Consider the following 17,978-nt stretch of genomic DNA (forward strand, 5'->3'; position numbering starts at 1 on the left):
GAAGATGGGACATAGCAGAGGGTGGGGGATGGGGAATCAGGGATGGCAAGACAAAGGGCAAGGTATGCAGGACGTAAGAATTGGAAAATTATTTGCTGAGAACATGTATGTGGATGTGCTTGATTGAGCCAATGCACAGTGTATTTTGGATGGAAAATTCATTTGTGTGTTGTGATGGTGTTTAGTGAATTAATGTAGAGAATGAATAAATTAAAAAAAGAGAAAAATGACAATAAATAAATAGGTAAGTAATAAGTGAATGTTAAGGGGGAAAAAAGTAAACAATGAAGGAAGGGATGCTCATTTGCTTCCTCAAGACAGACTTTCTTACACTTGGCAAGAAAAAAAACAGGGCACAAAGAGCACAGAGATCAAAGAAGCCATATATGAATGGTGGGCTCCCACAATTAAGTCTGAATTGCGTCAAGTCTCTCGAGCTATTATCAGTTTATAGGGGATGCAGAAATATGTTAAATATCACCACAAGAATGAAATCAGCAAAGTCCCAAAGGGAGCAAGCTCTACAAGACAAACAGCTCAGCCCTTCAACAACAAAGAAGTGGTCAAAGGAAACAAAGAAAGATGGAAAGAGACCAGCCTGAAGTGTGGCAATTAGGGACTGCACAAAGGAAGCCGGAACCCACATGGCTCACCAGGGTTCAAATCCCAGGTAAATTTAAAAAGTATACCAAGGATGCACACGTGTGCCAGGAATCCCAGTGGGGTGGAGAATTGGAGGAAAGAAAGGATGGTGTGACTGTGCCCCATTGGAGGCTCTCTCTTTTTCCTCCCTCTCTCCCTGGCAAGTGCATACATCCTCCAGCAACTGGGGAAAAGGTGCAAAGATATTTAAGAGACTTGTCGACTTACCATCTGTAGACCTTGTTTGGATCTGATTCCAACAAACCAACAGAAAAACATCATTATGAGACAATCAGAGAACTACATGACATTATCTGAATATTTAGAAATAAAAAGGAATCATCGTTGATATTTATGGGTTTGATCATGGTACCGTGGTTTCTTTAGGTTTTCTGTTTCTTGTTTTCTGGTATGCAACTTTCTGTTTTAGAGAGAATTCCCAAGTGCGTAAGGACGAGATGACGTGATGTCTAGGACTCGCGTTAAATTGATGAGCTGAGTGAAGATAAAGCTGAAGCAAGTCTGTGCCTTGCTGAAGTCGAATGACAGGAGGGAAGTGCTCATTGTGTTCTTGCTCCTGTCTATAGAACAGGGCCCCACCACAGTGGTATGGGTCATAGCACACCATTGTGCTATGGAAGCCATACAGGAGGCCCTGGGTTCAGATCCCGAGTGGACCTGGGCACCTCAGGTGCACAATGGTCCTAGCAGACTGGAAGCCCAGGAGGGAAATCTCAGTATGAGAACCTGTCGAGGGTGTCTCCCCTGGCTTTCTCTCTCATGAAACAAATAAATAAATTTAAAAATTTTTTTCAAGAGGTTTTTTTTTTTTTTTTGCTTTAGGGCATGTACGCTCACCAGAGAGAGAGAAAGAGAGACAGTGAGAGGATATGTGAAAAGTCACTCCTGGGGTGTTGGCTGAACTGCAATCCTTCTCCTTCACTTTCCTCCCAGGATCTTGGGTATGCACACACATGCACTCAGTGTGATTTTCAAGCCACTGGGTCTGGGACTTGAACTGCAGTCAGCCACCTGGGAGTCTAGCACTGTAACCACTACACCATTGGCTGGCCCCAATTTTAAAAATTTTACAAAGGGGGCCAGCAGGTGGCATGGCAGTTAAGGTGCTGGACTTCCACATGGTCAACTGTGGTTTGAGTCCCGGACCTGGTGGCTTGCTTTCTCACTTTCCTTCCTTCTTTCCCTTTCTTTCTGGTGAGCACACATGCCCTATAACAAATTAAAAAATAATAATAAATAAAATTAAATAAATAATTAAGAAAAGTTTACAGAGGACTAGCAGGTGGCATGGACTCCCACATGGTCAACCCCAGTTCAAATCCTGGTGGCTTAAAAATCATGCCAGCCTTGTGTGCATGCATGCCCAAGATCCCAGAAGAATGGAGGAGACAGGACTGCTGCGTGGCCATCCCCCTTTGGGAGTTAATGTCTGACTTTTCCTTTCACTGTCTCTGTCTCTCTTTGGCAAGCACACTCACTCTAGGCAAAAAAACTCTTAAAAATAGTAATAATAAACACAATTAAATAAGTATATTTTTTAATTGTACAGAACAAAACTTCACTAAAACAAAAGAGAGCTGGGTCCGGCAGGTGGCACTGGACTCCCACATAACTGATCGTGGTTTTAGTCCTGGACCCGGAGGCTTGCTTCTCACTTTCCCTCTGACTCTCTGTCTCTCTCTAATGAGTACACATGCCTTATAGCAAATTTTAAAATAATAATAATAAATTAAATAAATAATTCTTTTTTAAAAAAAGAAAGAGAGAGCAAGAAAAGGACCTTGTTTTTCATCCTGGCTCCAGTACTGACTCCCTGAGCACCCTTAAATAAACCTCTACTTCACTAAGCCTCATTTTCCTCGTCCAGAGCATGCATGGGTTCAAATTCTGGCTTGACTCCTCATTCGCTATGTGGCCTTGGACAGGTTTTGTCACCCCTCCGTGCTTAACTTCCTCGTTAGAAGCAACGGTGGGAACCGTACTAGTTGTACCTTGTAGGCTTGTTGGAAGGATTACGTGCATTAATTCACATGTAGAGCCTGGCACTACGTAGTGTTCGCTGTTATTACTGCTACTCCTGCTGTGGCTTTTGTCTGCCGTTTTCGTTTTGCGGAGGTGGAGGATAAGATCCCTTTGGAGATGTCCTTCTCTCCTAGGACACCAAATTCCCAAAATGTTTGCCAGTTCTCCCAGGTTACGCCTGGCCCAGCCCGTGCTTTCTCCACAGGGTCAGACCAGCGCTCTAGAAACCCCAGCATTCTCCTTCCCTGGGCAGTGACAGCCTCAGACCCACCCCCTTGTCTTCCCAGCAGCTTCTCCCTCTGGTTTCCTTCCCACCCCTGTGCCACCTCACGCCCTGCTTCCCTTTTGCCTGTTCCCAGGCCTTCCTCTCTCCCAGGGCAGCTCTAGAAAGAGACGTGAGTGAGACGTGAGCTTCCTCTCCCAAGCTGCTGCCTCTTACCAGCCCCTCTGCAAGTCAGGAAAGGAAGGGTGGGGTGAAGGGAAGTTAGAAAGAACTTGGGACCTGTGAATGCATAATACCGAACGTCTTGGAATGGACGGGACTGATGCCAGTCCTTGCCCGGTTCACAGACTGCATTCTTGTACAAAAGGGCCATTATGAAGGCTCTGCATCTCCCTCGTGACAGGTTGGGAGCCATAAGCGGCATGACATCACAGGGCCCCAGCGATGAATAGGTTTCCCAGCTCTGTCCTTATGGTCAAGGGCACTGGGACCCTGGAACAAGCTCGGTAGGGAGGGGGACACTTCAGAGAGCCTGAGACAGTGCCAGCTGTTCTCCAAAAGGGGATTGCCCAAGGAGTGAGCTGGAGCTGCCCCTGCAGCCCACTCCACTCCCCAAGGCCTCCTCTCGAAAACCCAGAGTGCCTCAGAGACAGTGTCACTGCATCCCGTTCCTCACCTCCAGATGTGCACGTGCAGGCGCTGGCTGCTGGCTCGTCCGGCCCCCACAACGCCCTGGAACGCAGCACTCCCCTGCCCCCACCTCTCTCTGCACTTTCTTTGGGGACCATATCCTTCCGACCAGAATGGAGAGGTCAGTCATATGGTTAAGAAGTGGGGGCTGGCTCCAGGGGAGCTGGACCCCATCCTTCCTCCCTGATCACCTACTGTACTGTGGTCCGTACGTCCCTTTCTATAAGATGAAGAGACTGGAGTTGAAGATTGCTGAAAAGTTCCTTCCGAGAGGAGAAGAAAGTAGGAAAGGAAATTGGGGGGGAAATAGAGAAATAAGACATTTGTGGGACACAGAAATGGTTTACTACTGTTGATGATAACATGTATACTTCCCTGGGCAGTGACAGCCTCAGACCCACCCCCTTGTCTTCCCAGCAGCTTCTCCCTCTGGTTTCCTTCCCACCCCTGTGCCACCTCACGCCCTGCTTCCCTTTTGCCTGTTCCCAGGCCTTCCTCTCTCCCAGGGCAGCTCTAGAAAGAGACGTGAGTGAGACGTGAGCTTCCTCTCCCAAGCTGCTGCCTCTTACCAGCCCCTCTGCAAGTCAGGAAAGGAAGGGTGGGGTGAAGGGAAGTTAGAAAGAACTTGGGACCTGTGAATGCATAATACCGAACGTCTTGGAATGGACGGGACTGATGCCAGTCCTTGCCCGGTTCACAGACTGCATTCTTGTACAAAAGGGCCATTATGAAGGCTCTGCATCTCCCTCGTGACAGGTTGGGAGCCATAAGCGGCATGACATCACAGGGCCCCAGCGATGAATAGGTTTCCCAGCTCTGTCCTTATGGTCAAGGGCACTGGGACCCTGGAACAAGCTCGGTAGGGAGGGGGACACTTCAGAGAGCCTGAGACAGTGCCAGCTGTTCTCCAAAAGGGGATTGCCCAAGGAGTGAGCTGGAGCTGCCCCTGCAGCCCACTCCACTCCCCAAGGCCTCCTCTCGAAAACCCAGAGTGCCTCAGAGACAGTGTCACTGCATCCCGTTCCTCACCTCCAGATGTGCACGTGCAGGCGCTGGCTGCTGGCTCGTCCGGCCCCCACAACGCCCTGGAACGCAGCACTCCCCTGCCCCCACCTCTCTCTGCACTTTCTTTGGGGACCATATCCTTCCGACCAGAATGGAGAGGTCAGTCATATGGTTAAGAAGTGGGGGCTGGCTCCAGGGGAGCTGGACCCCATCCTTCCTCCCTGATCACCTACTGTACTGTGGTCCGTACGTCCCTTTCTATAAGATGAAGAGACTGGAGTTGAAGATTGCTGAAAAGTTCCTTCCGAGAGGAGAAGAAAGTAGGAAAGGAAATTGGGGGGGAAATAGAGAAATAAGACATTTGTGGGACACAGAAATGGTTTACTACTGTTGATGATAACATGTATAGTATTCTCAACTGGACTGGTCTGAGGTGTATTTTGCATTGGGGAAATTCTGTCTACAGGCTAAATGGTGTATAGTGATTGAATGTATAAAATAACAATGACTTTTTAAAAAATGTCCCTTCCAGGCACAAGGCTGCTTGCTACATGGGAATATGTCACTGTCTTCTCCCCCGGAGATGGAGGAGGCCGTGGCTTGACTGGGTGCCCCACTCCCTTTGTACAGTCATCTACATTCAAGGTAGATATCAACCAGTTTCCTCCCTCCCCAGCCCATACACACAGATACTCACACACCAACACCCGTCACACCGTCACGCCATCACATCATGCCCTTGGAGACCACTAAGAAATCCGGGGTCAGGTATATCCGATTTTCCCCTGGTGGCCCTGAAGGAGAGTTGTTTGCATGCCATTTACATATATTTGAATGGAATGCAAACTCATTTGCATCAGGATACAGAAGATATTATCAAATAACCAACACAGCATCTTCAACACCCCAAAGTCCTGAACAAGACCAACACAAATCTCACCAAGTAAAATCAATGATCTCTTAAACATAAGGAGTTGGGACCAGCAGATGGTGTAATAGTTATGTTGCTGCACTTCCACATAGGCAGCCCTGGTTCAAGTCCCAGACCCGGAGGCTTGAAACTTACACCAGTTTTCTGTCTCTCTCTCTCTGTCTGTCTCTCCAGTGAGCTCACACACCCTATAACAAACAACTCTTTAAAAAAAAAAAAGTAGTAGTATAGAAAGGTAATAGTACAACTTGAATTCAGACTTATTTTTATCACATCCTTTAAAATGGTCTATTTCTTAGGTGTGCTTTCTACTCCAAAAACCACATTAGTAAAACAGAAAATGTATATGATTTATAAACACGTATATGCTGGGGTCCAGGCACAAGAAGTTTTTGCAGGTGGCTTGTGTGTTCAGAAAACCTTGAAGCCTTCATTCTAGACCATCTCTCAAAGCCGGAGACAGTTACGAGGTTTTGGCCTGACCACAGACAAAGGGACCTGGGAGGATCCCAGATAACCCTCCTCCAAGATCACACCGGCCAATAGAACCTAACGCTCTCGAGGGCACTGGACACACCCCTGGCCAGTTCCTTGGGGGCTCGTGGAATACGGCGTCCCCTTCCTCACAGAGGTCTGTTCTTGCGATGAGTCTCCACCAGCGGGGCTCCGTCCGGCCAGCAGAACACTGGCTCCTGCGCAAGGAACCCGCTTTCTTTTCAGAGCACACGGCCGTGGCCCTCGAGGCATCGTCTATCATAGGAGCACACCCTCCACTCAAGAGAGAGGGATGTCGAAGCCAAGTTCAGTCCCTTTCTAGACGTTCTCACTGGGATTTACGGACTCAATTTGACCACATGCTTTTGTTATTTGAGAAAACAGGACCTTTAAATATAGAGATGAGAGAAACGGATAAATAAGTAGGCAGAGAGATGAAAATGAAATAAAGGAAAAACGAGTCGGCTTTCTGGGGAACTGTGAATGAAACAGCAAACTAAACTTCCAAAGGAGGAAGGGACCCAGCTCTTCGATTCAGGCTGCTAAGAACGAAATATGCGCATAGAAAGTAAGTCCTTGTTCGGGGTGCATCCTGGGAGGACACCCAGGTGCTGGGCTCAGACAGCGCCTCCACCAGGTGCAGGGAGAGGAAGAAAGGGCTGGTACTCACCCACGCACTGGTTGCTTTCATCCATCTGGTATCCAAAGCGGCATATGAGCGGCCTGGAGATCGTAGGGTAGTTTGGAGCTGAGAGTGGTGGGGCAGCTGCTGGGTATGGGCCCGAGTAGGGTGTCGAATAGGGGTTCGAGTAGGGCCCTCGATACACTGGGTTTGTCCGGGGGATGCACAAGTACCCGCCATTTTGGTTAACACACATCATGTCTCCTCGGCAGGCCTCAGGGATGGTCCGGCATTCATCAATATCTAGAGGAGGCCACACACAGGACGTTAGTGACCCCCCAACCATGCTGTGCACTCTTTTTTTGTTTAATTTTTGCCAGAGGGTATGTGTGCTCACTGCAGAGAGACAGAGAGAAAGAGAAAGCCCTTCATGGGAGATGGCCACACTGCCATCTCTTCTCCATTTCTCCTTTTGGGATTTTGGGCACTCAGGTACACACACGCTCCCAGTGTTTTTTAAGCTACCAGGTCCAGGACTAGAACCATGTAGTCAGCGATGTGGGATCCTGCCACCTTAACCACCACAGCCCCCTGGTACATATTTAAGCAGAGCTTTGTACCAAGAGTGGTGTGAAGGACACCCAAGCACATTTCACCAGCAACTGTTCCCAAACACCAGGGCTGTCCCTAACTCATCACAGGCAGGTGGTCCCAAATTTGGGTGAACTGAATCAATGTGAATAATGTCACCCAAACATCAGCCACTCAAATGCTACCATCAGGACTCTAACCATTTCTGTAAAAACCTACACTATCGTTTGCTTTATCCTTATCTTTAAACAAGCCCACATTTGACATCCAAACAAGTGTTATGTTTTGTTTTGTTTTGTTTTGTTTTGTTTCGTACCACACGGCACGTGTACTTGCCAAACAGAGACAGAGAGCGGGAAAGGAAGAAATCACCCCTTAGAAGGGATGGCCACACTGCAGTCCTTTCTCCTCTGTTCTACTCTCATGATGTTGGGCATGTACACACTCATGGTTGGCTTGATTTTCAAGCCACTGGGTCCGGGAGTCGAACCACACAGTCAGCCACGTGGAATCCAACCACCTTAACCTCCACACCACCTGCTGGCCCTAGCCAGCATGTTCCAGTCTCACAGGATTACAGCAAATGAAGAACATTCAATTAGCATAAATAGAAGGTAACTGTGGGGACCACCAGATGATGAAATGGTTACATTGCTGGACTCTCACAAAGTCGATGACGGTTCAAGTCCCAGACCCAGCGGCTTCGAACTCAAGCTGAGCACATGTGAATATGTAAGCCCAAAATCTTGAGAGGAGAATGGAGGAAAAGGAACTGTGGCATGGCCATTTCCCCTGGGGGATGATTTCTTGCTTTCTAACTCTCTGTCTCTCTGTTTCTCCTGTGAGTACACGTGCCCTGTAGCAAAAATATCTCTGAAAGAAAGAAAGAGAAAGAAGAAAAAAAGAAGAGAGAGAGAAAGAAAGGAAGAAAGAAGGGAAGAAAGAAGGAAAAAGAAAAGAAACAAAGAAAGGAGAAAGAGAAAGAAAGAAATTGTGAAGATAAATATATAACTTAAAGAGTGTTGGCCTGCAGGTGCACCATCTAAAAATGTCAGGTTGTCTTGTATACACAGAAGACACTGAAAACACTGGAAAGACCTAAGATTTGTTCCCATTTCTATTCAAAAAAGCTGGGTGGGGGAGAAGCACTTGCAAGAGAAGGCCTGGCTGCAGCTGGTTATTTGGTAAGAAAGCAGTCTTACTTCAAAGTCAGCCCACGCTGTGCCAGCCAACGGGGCTCATCCCAGCCAGGCTGGCGCTCTGCTTACGGAGCCCTGAAGGGAGAGCGGTGAGCTCTAGAGAATCAGCCTGGAGAGGAAGCAGCAGGGGAGGCCCAAACTCTGTCTGCAGCGAGCAGCAGGCCTGGTTCCATCTCCTGGGCCCTCTCTCCAGCCTGGAGTCTGCTCCGTGTGGGACCAGAGGCTGGAGGAGAGACGCCTGGACCCTGCGAACTCTCCCTCATCCCCTCGGAGACACTCATAGCACTCCCCCCTCGAGGAGGAGGATACTGAGGCTTGGAATGTGAAAGCGTCTTCTCCAGCTGGAAGCCCAAATGGGGTAAAACTGGTGGGTCGGAAAGAAGGCTGCTGCCCTCTCTGACCCTTGGCACATCTCCAAATCAAAGGGTTTTCCTTTACATCCAAATGTAAGCCCAGATGTCCCAGGGCAGGGCTCTACTCCTCGCCACTTGTTCTTTCAAACCATCTACCTCCCCTTTGGTTTAGAGCTCATGGGAGTTCAGAGAAGACACATTATTTGGCCTAAATCAAATACAATTTAAAATCGAAATACTTCCCCAAGGTGGGGGATGGTGCGTTGCATCGTTCTTTCCATACAACTCAGGCTCCCTCCACAGCGAGCTCGTCTATACTCTGCAGGTCCCTTCCACCCCCATCTCTGGCCGTGCTGTCCCTCCCACCTGGAACGCCATTTCTTGGGACCCTACTCATCCTTCTATGGTTTCTTTGCTGATCCTGGACATAAGGCATCACTCTGTCCTCTTTTTTGCAGGGTCCACAGCTTTCACCTCCTCTTGGCAATTGCTTTATTCCACCGTCCTGTCTCGTCTTGTCTCACGGGCACTACGTCTAAGTCTACCTCTCCCGCTAGGTGGTGTGCTGAGAGGGCACCTCCCCCCACGCACACCGAAATGTTCACTCCTGCTCGCAGAACCTGTGCCATGCTAGCTCACATGACAGAGGGAAGGAAGGTGCCCAATCAGCTGGCCTTGAGATGGGGAGATCCTCCTGGGTAATCTGGGGGCCCTGATGTACTCACTTGAGTCCTCACAGTAGAAGAAGAGGCAGAAGGATTGGCCAGAGAGACAGCACAATGGAAAAAGGAGAGATGTGCAGCATGACAGGTCCCTGATGGCTTGTTGACTTAGGATGGAGGAAGGGGCCATGGGCTAAGAAACGAGGGCAGTTTCTAGACACTGGGGCTGGCCCAGGTAACAGCCAGCACGGACACACGAATTTCAGTCCCACAACCAGAAATAACTGAATTCTGGGACCACCAGCTGGTGTAATGGTTGCGTCACTGGACTCCCACACAGTCAACCACAGTTCAAGTCCCGGACCTGGCAGCTTAAAACTCACACCTGGCGCGTGTGGATGAGTGTCCAAAATACCAAGAGGAGAATGGAGAAGGGATTGCAGCGTGGCCATCCCCCTGGAGGGTGATTTCTTGCTTTCTGTCTCTGTCTCTCCAGCGAGTGCATGTGCCCTATAGCAAAAATCTCTCTTTAAAAAAAGAAAGAAAGGAAGAAAGAAAGAAAGAAAGAAAGCTGAATTCTCAGCAACATGCATGAGTGAGGACACAGACTGTCCCCCAGAGAGCCCACATGGAAACGCAGCCCTGCCAACACCTTAGTTTTAGCCCGGAGGGACTGGGGTCAGGCTTCTGCACTCTGAGATGATAAACGAGTGCCGTTTGAGCCGCTAAGCTTGGGGTCATCTGTGATGGCAGCCCGAGACGACTAATACAGATGGGGAACTCTCTGGGGATGGGCATCAGTTCTCTGACCCCGCATCGTGCTTAGCTCAGTGCCAGGAACCAAGCAGGTAATCAATAAAAGACGACCATTAACTTCAACCAGTCCACGTCCCTGAGTTCTTCCATCGACGAGGCCAGTAAAGATTTGACAATATCGGGGCCAGCAGGTGGCATAGTGGTTAAAGTGCTGGACTCCCCCATGGCCAACCACAGTTCAAGTCCCAGACCTGGTGGCTTGCTTTCTCACTTTCCCTCCCTCTCTCTCTCTCTGGTGAATACACAAGCCCTATAGCAAATTGAAAACTACTACTACTAATAATAAATCAATTATATTTTAAGCAAAGATTTGACAATATTGAACCGCTGAGAAGGAAAGGGGCCTGAACAGAGCCTGTCCTGAATGCCCCCACCCCGCGCAGGGTTCCCAGTAGCTCATACCTAAGCACTGTCCTGACGCGCGGTCCAGGTCGAAGCCGTTAGTGCATTGCTGCTGCGGGTGAGGAGAGAGAGGAGATGCACACAGTTACTCGCTTAAGTGTTCACCGTGGGAGCGCTACAGCCGCCTCGCGGGACGTGAGACATGGAGTAAAGAGAAGCGGCACCCGTGATACCAATGCGTTGTTTAAACCTTATCCTTCCGTAAACTTTTCCTTATACTCAGTTCGCATTTGATGCCCCTTTTTACACTCCCCACACCTTTGCTTCATAAGCCCCAATTTTAGCAGACGGCTCTTGGGCCTTTTCACGATCTAGTTTTGGAGAAGGATAATAATCCCATCCGGTGTGTCCAACCCGCAGCTCCAGTTCATCCCTTCCTGGAAAGGGGAGAGGCAGTTTCTAAAGGCAATGACTCCTTCAGGCACTGCTGACCCTCACCTCCTCCGCACCCAGTAGGAGCGCGTTGCCCATGGAGTCTTCATTCCGGTTCTGAATCTGTACGCTAAGTAAAAGCCCCACGGCAGGTGCAGTTCAGTTTTCAAAGAAAAGTAGAATTGGGGAGATTCCTCTATTGAACCTCAGTAAAACAACGACACAAAGATGCTCCCAGAAAGGGCTAGATCTCAATAACCCCAGAGGGTTGTGGGCGTCACGTACAACTTAAGCTACAACGTTGGGCACTTTAAATGGGAGTGCACTATCTTTGGGAAGACTCTGGATTCTGGGCATTTTCTAGGAATAAGCCAAGGAGGTGTGTTTCTGACCCTGGGAACTCTCATCCTGGCCTCCTCTACAGCTTCCAGGGCTCGGCTTCCCTGGGCTGTGGGTTGATTTGTGAAGATGATGGGTTTGGCGGGCGCTCCTGAGAGAGGGCTCAGGGACTGGGGCAAAGGAAAAGGAACAGATGAGCAGGAGGTTGTGGCATGGCATAAAGCTGGGACACCAGAAGACTCAGGTTGAGGCCCCAGCTCTCCAACTAAGTGCGGTGTGGGTTCAAGGCCACTGACCTGCCTGGTTACACTCTCGCTCTAGTCTCTACTCACAGCATCACTGTTCTATGCCTCCATTTCCCCATCCATCAGATGGGGATGATAGTACTTACTTCCAGGTGGCTGTAAGGAGCAGGTGTGCTCCTTACGGGAAGTGCCTACAGCACAGTAAACACGATCCTGTAACCTGCCCTTCTGGGCCTACATGTCTTCACCTGTGCACCACGGAGCGGGTCCAAAGCTCCAAGGGCCCTCCCCCCTCGGTCTAAAACCTTAAGTTACTCTTCCTAAAAGCTTTCTCATCCACAGCGGCCTGAACACCTTTCAAAATTCTTAATATGAACAGAAAAAAAGATTTCCCTTCCTCGGGGCTAGCAGATGGTGTGGTGGTTGAGGGCACTGGACTCCCACATGGCCAACCACGGTTCAAGTCCCAGACCTGGCAGCTTGCTTTCTCTCACTTTCTCTCTCTCTCTCTCTCTCTGTCCCTTTCTGATCAAATTAAAATAAATAAATAAAGGGATAAATAAAGTTAAATAAAATAATTATTTTAAAAAATATTCCCCTTACTGCTGGCAACCCCTCAGCCTTGCTCAGTGGTGGGGTTCCTCTCGTTTCTTTCCTGAGACAGTACCCAGAGACCCAGAGGCCACTCCGCACTTTCAGAGTCTGCCTGCAGTTCTCAGAGCCCAACACACATGGTTCTGTCTCTCCTGTCACTAAAGACAGTCAAGTCCAGGATGCTGGAGGCTCCTGCCAGACAGCCCTCACCTACCCTATCCAAGCTCCCCCAAGGAGCCCTGGGCCAGGACCCTCCTAGGTTTGGACCTGAATATTGGAGTGTTCAGTACTCCCCACTTCCTGGCCCGACCTTCTGCTATGGAGACACACCCAGAACCGCGGGGATCATAGGCCCAAATCCCAGGGGCACTGTCACCCAGAAACACACTGCAGCACATCTTTAACACGCAGGGTAACTCCAGGTACTCAGGGTCACAGACGAGGCAGGGCGACCTAACCGAAAGCCTTGGGCTGGGAGTCAGGAGACTGAGCGCTGGTCCCTGACCTGTCATTCATAAATTACGTCTCAGATCACAGCTGACAAGGGCTTACAGTGAGTAACCGGCAAAGGCCTCCTACCTCCACAGTCAGGGGACTCTAAAATACATGGCCACCCTCTCACTTGCTTCTAGAAAAGCAAAAAGTAACCTCTTACCTGTGTGTTCCCAGGCCTTGGAAGACAGAGAGCCAGAATGGTAACGGTGAGTATCCTGTGGAGGTGAGAAGTGGGATATAAACGCCCAAGGTAAACGCCAGTCAGGGGAAGGCGGACCGGACCCGGGCCTCCAACCCCTCGGGGCCCCGGCTTCTCACAGTGACTTCAGCATGGGCTGAAGGGGCTGGGCCTACTCTGGGGCGGCCAGCGGGGGGGACTCCAGAAACCCCAACCATCGCGACAGAGCCACAGCCGTCCGACTTTGTCCAGACGTTGGGATATGTGTCAGATCACACTTGAATACAAGCTTTTGCTGCTTTAAAAACAAAAGGTCTAACACCTACCGCTAGGATTGGCCTGGGTTTTGAACCTCTTTCTTCTGAAATGATGACGGCGTGAACGAGCCATCATGCCCTCAAGTGAGGAGAGCAAGGACAGAGGCGACGGGAGGTGCTCTGAAGGACGCTGTCACAGATCACTCAATCGCACTGGGCGCAAGGTCCACACACAGGAACATCCCCGGTCAAAGGAAGGGCCTGATGGCACAGTGCCTGACATGTGCCCTGCTAGTGTGGCCCGCAGGAACTGCCGCCAGCAGCTCCTGACAGAAGAGGACGGCCCGGCGGAACCTGCCGCCAGCAGCTCCTGACAGAAGAGGGCTACACCGCTCCGAAAAGAAGGAACAGTAAAACTTCGAGGGAAGGGTCAAGAAACCCGGCTCAGCCACCTCTGCCACTCCCAAGCCACCAGCGTCTCTGAGTCTGTGACCCTGCCCTTCATCACACACAGGCTTTTATCTAGTGACACTGTGGTCTCCAACATGCCTCAGAAATACAACTCTCTACCTCTTCACACCTGTGAGACTGGCTATTTAAAAACAAACAACAGGGGCTGGCAGGTGGCATGGTGGTTAGGGCACTGGACTCTCACATGGCCAAATGATGTTCGAGTCCCAGACCTGGTGGCTTGGTTTCTCACTCTCTCTCTCTCTCTGGTCATATTTTAAAAATAACAATAATAATAAATAATTCTTTACAACAAACAAGCAAGCACTGGGAAGGATGTGGAGAAATGGGACCCGTGTGCAGGAGCACAGCTGCTGTGGAACAGGGTGAAGGTCCCCTGAGTTAGACACAATGGCAGGACCCAGCAATTCTACTTGTAGCTGTACACCCAGAAGAACAGAAAGCAGGGATCGGAACAGAGGGTTGCATATCGCAACGCTGGCATGGTTGTTACTCTGCACTAATTTATCCATGAGCTACCGCTCGCAGGTGTAAACACGAGGCAGCAGCGCTGTGAAACTATGACCCAATCACTACCCTCAAGAGCGAGAACCACTGAAATCAACAGCCTAACACTTGGGTAAGTAAGGGCACTGATAGAAACTCTCAGTGAGGGCTATGAAGGCCAGGCTGGGGTAGATCAGAGAAGACTTCCTGGAGGAGGTGATCTGAAAAGCCTTTTCTTTTTTTTTAATCTATCAGAGAGCATGAGAGAGACTCCAAGAGAATGAGAGGGAGAGAGAGGAAAAATGAGAAAGCACAGCCACGGGTATGGGCAAACGGCAGTCCATTCTCCATTTCTCCCTTCTTTCCGGATTTCGGTCACACATGCACATGCGTGCAGAGGTGGCTGAGCCGGGTTTCTTGACCCTTCCCTCGAAGTTTTACTGTTCCTTCTTTTCGGAGCGGTGTAGTCCTCTTCTGTCAGGAGCTGCTGGCGGCAGTTCCTGCGGGCCACACTAGCAGGGCACATGTCAGGCACTGTGCCATCAGGCCCTTCCTTTGACCAGGGATGTTCCTGTGTGTGGACCAGGAGCCCAGTGCGATTGAGTGATCTGTGACAGCGTCCTTCAAAGTGCCTCGTGTCCCCTTCACATTTCTCAAGTTGCCAGATCTGGGACTCCAAACCACGCCACATTCAGCCACCTTAACCATGGCACCACCGACTGGCCCCAAAGCAGGGACGGGTGGATTGGGGGACTTGGCTGGATTCAGTGATGTGCTATTGCCCATGTGCACAGCCACTTTATAAAAGGAGTGTCCTGCAGGTCACAAAGGCAGCTCACACCCCTGACACAGGGCTCATCTGAATCAGTGACCCTCTCTGTGGGAGGGCCCGGAGTTAGGGTGACATCCAGAGGGAACACAGCCCTGACGAGGAGCTAGGAGGGGCAAGCCCCCTCCCTTCAGTTTCTCCCTGATCCAAAACATAAGAACCCTGAGTGTCCACAATTCCTCATTCCATCTAAGCACCTCCGTGAGCCAGGTTCTAGAACACTGGAGACAGCTCTGACCTTATAAAGCGCAGAGCCAAATCCTGGGGCTTTTTGATATTTGCAAACGGCCAGATTTATATCTGGAAGGAATGAAAGAACAATAACAAATTTATTTTCCAGCCTGTATATTATGAATTTCAATGTTTTCCTGTTTCTTCGCATGAAGTTTCCTTTCGGTTGGTTATAAAACCCTGTCTCGTTTATGTTGGAGACAGAACAGGCTGACTGCATGCAGTGGACTTTAAGAGCTAGTGGAAAAGGCGTGCAAGCCCCATTTCTCCCCCTACTCCTTACTCCCCACTCCCCACTCCCCATCCCCTTTGGCTAGAGGCAGCCCCAGGACTGCAGGGGTACAGCCTCAAGTCCCAGAAGAGCCACGACTGGGTCTCGGGGGCCGACCGAGTTCCGAGGTCGTAGAGAAGGTTTTCCTACAAGACAATAATCCCTGAGCGCCCGTGTCCTCACAGTGTCCTGAAGAGCTGTACCTTGTCTGCGAAAATTCTAGAAAACTCCCGAAACGAACTAACTATAGAACCACAACTGGTCCTGCAAACGTCCTAAAGCAGGTGAAGGCTGAAGAGACAAACCAAATGCCAGCCCTGTGTCCAGAGAAGTGCTGGTTCCCAACCCCCGGTGACATCAGAGCTTAGTTTTCAGCGTGCACACACCCACACACACACACTCTATACATGCACAGGGGGAGTTTGTTACAGCCTCTGTGTTTTCAGGAGTTTGCTTGATAAAGACAGTGCAGATGTCACCTAGATAATGTTCTCCAAGATCTAAGGATTACTCAAGTGGAACTGCAATTTCCTTAAAGAATAACAAAACATGTGCTTACATGGGCCTCTGCCTGCGGTCCCCACCGCTCATTGGCTCCAGACTTCTGGGTCCCGTGGCCTTTGTGAATCCCACACAGACATCGAGCGAGCCCAGCCCGATGTTCAGCTGCCTGTGCCCTTGTCCAACAGCCGAGGCAGCAAAATTACAGCTAGCCGTAGCTAGCGAGCTAGTAATCGGGCTCCTCAATGTATAAACTATATTTTAAAAAGAACGCTTCATCTTGCCCACGTTGACAAGTTGCTGCCCTTGAGGGAAAGTGGAATACCGCGCTGGGTTTTTTGCAGACCTCTCCCACACGCCGATTTCCGAAGCCGTGTTAGAAAATACCCACTCCCGAAAGAAGGCTTCGAGATGGAGCGCGCGGAGGCGCAGCTTTTTATAATTAAGGATACCATTGCATCACTAGCTAATGCCTTTTCCAATGGCCTGAATCACAGCCATTGCGATTTTCCACCCATCAGGGTTCCAGGTCCTGGAGAAAGTCCGGCGCCCAAACCTACCTTTTTAATCCTGGCATGTCCAAGATGCGCGAGAGCGAGGAGCGAAGGGGGCCGAGAAAGAGCTCACAGGCCGGACCCTGGGAGAAGTCCCGGCGCTCCGGCTTCGTCTGGGCCCTGGGGGCTCGCTGCTATTTTTATTCCAGAGGGGCCGAGCGAGTCGCGCGGAGGACAGGGGAGAGCGCTGGGTCCTCCGAGCCACTGCAGAGCCCACGAAGCCAGCACCTGGTTTTGCTTAGCCCTCTTCAGTAATTCAGCATTAAACCAATTGGAGGAGGAATGTTAAAAATGAACACTTCATTTTCTAAGTATGTTAAACAATGCAAATGGGGCCTCAGTCTGGACACAGCTGGTTCAGATTACAGCGCTCACCAACTGGCGAGACTCCTCACAACAATCTCGGGGCGTCTGCCAGGCCCAGTGCTCGGCGCGGGGCGGAGAGCCTTCCCGGGCGCGCTCGCCGAGCACCTCGGCTGGAGGCGATGGGCGGGCACCGGCATGGCGCGGGGGCTGGGAGGGCGCGTGGGCTCGGGACTGTCCCACCCAGGCCAGGGAGGGCGGAGCTGGGCAGCGCGGCTCGGGCGGGGGCGGAGGGGTGTCACCCCAGCGCTGCGTGGCCTGGGGACACGCAGGAGAGCCATCGCCTCTGGGAGAAGAGGGACTTGAACTCGCGACAAGCTCAGCAACGGGGACTGGAAACTGACGACCGATTAGGAAAGCAGACCCTGCGGAGCGCAGGCCTGGGGCAGGCGGTAGGAGCTCAAGATCTCGCAGGAGGGTGGGGAGCAGGAGATGTGAGGCACTGATGCTAATTCCAGACTGACTTGTGCAACCCAACCTCAGTCAGGACACCCTTGTCGCCCCGCCCTCACGCCCCATCCTCTCTCGCGCTTTCTTGCTTTAATTAAAAAGTGTCCCTTGGCTCAGAAAGTGATTTTAACAAGTAAAAAAAAGGTGATTTGAAAAGACAAAAGGACGTTGGGGGAGGCAGAGGGTAAAGCCAACACACGCACAGCGGTGCCAAGTCCTTTATCTTCATTACACTGGTGGTTTCAGACCACCTTTCCTAGCTTTTCTGAAGCATTGCAGCCCGTTTGTCAGATGAAATCTTACCGAAGACACTATTCTATAAAAAGGCCTAAGTGGCTGTGGTCTAAGCCCCCTTCCTGCATCTTTGCTTCCACACTCAGCACTGCCCAACCTGCCGGGGACAGACACGGAGGAGGTCCTTCCCCACCACAGCTCTCAGCATCAGGGACTGTCCGCTTCATTGCAGGTGGGGACAAGAGAGGTTAGGTAACCTTCCCAGGATTACACAGCTATTCACTGACACAGCTGAGTCTGGGAAGGCCATCTGTGTGTCTGTGTGTGTGTAAATGAATGGACTCCCACAGGGCCGACCGTGGTTTGAGTCCCAGACCTGACAGCTTGTTCTCTGTCTCTCTCTCTCTCTGGTCAAATTAAAATAAATGAATGAA

General features: G+C 50.5%; 1 protein-coding gene across 2 annotated transcripts in view; it reads right to left on the reverse strand.

Moving 5' to 3' along the window:
• The window catches only part of FBLN5 (fibulin 5), a 98,631-nt gene extending 81,639 nt beyond the window's left edge, over nt 1-16,992 (reverse strand). The window contains exons 1-4 of one of the 2 annotated variants that reach the window (XM_006155803.3): nt 16,504-16,992; nt 12,880-12,934; nt 10,675-10,723; nt 6,700-6,954 (exon numbers count right to left, since the gene is read on the reverse strand). In XM_006155803.3, the coding sequence (XP_006155865.1) occupies nt 6,700-6,954; nt 10,675-10,723; nt 12,880-12,934; nt 16,504-16,520 (376 nt within the window). In that variant the 5' untranslated portion in view covers nt 16,521-16,992. Of the gene's footprint in view, nt 1-6,699; nt 6,955-10,674; nt 10,727-12,879; nt 12,935-16,503 lie in introns of both variants that reach the window. The other variant, XM_006155802.3, reaches the window with a different exon arrangement.
• Between the last annotated feature and the right edge of the window lie 986 nt (nt 16,993-17,978).

This window comes from Tupaia chinensis, unplaced genomic scaffold (genome assembly GCF_000334495.1).
Source record: "Tupaia chinensis unplaced genomic scaffold, TupChi_1.0 Scaffold000469_1, whole genome shotgun sequence".
Lineage (NCBI taxonomy): Eukaryota > Metazoa > Chordata > Mammalia > Scandentia > Tupaiidae > Tupaia > Tupaia belangeri.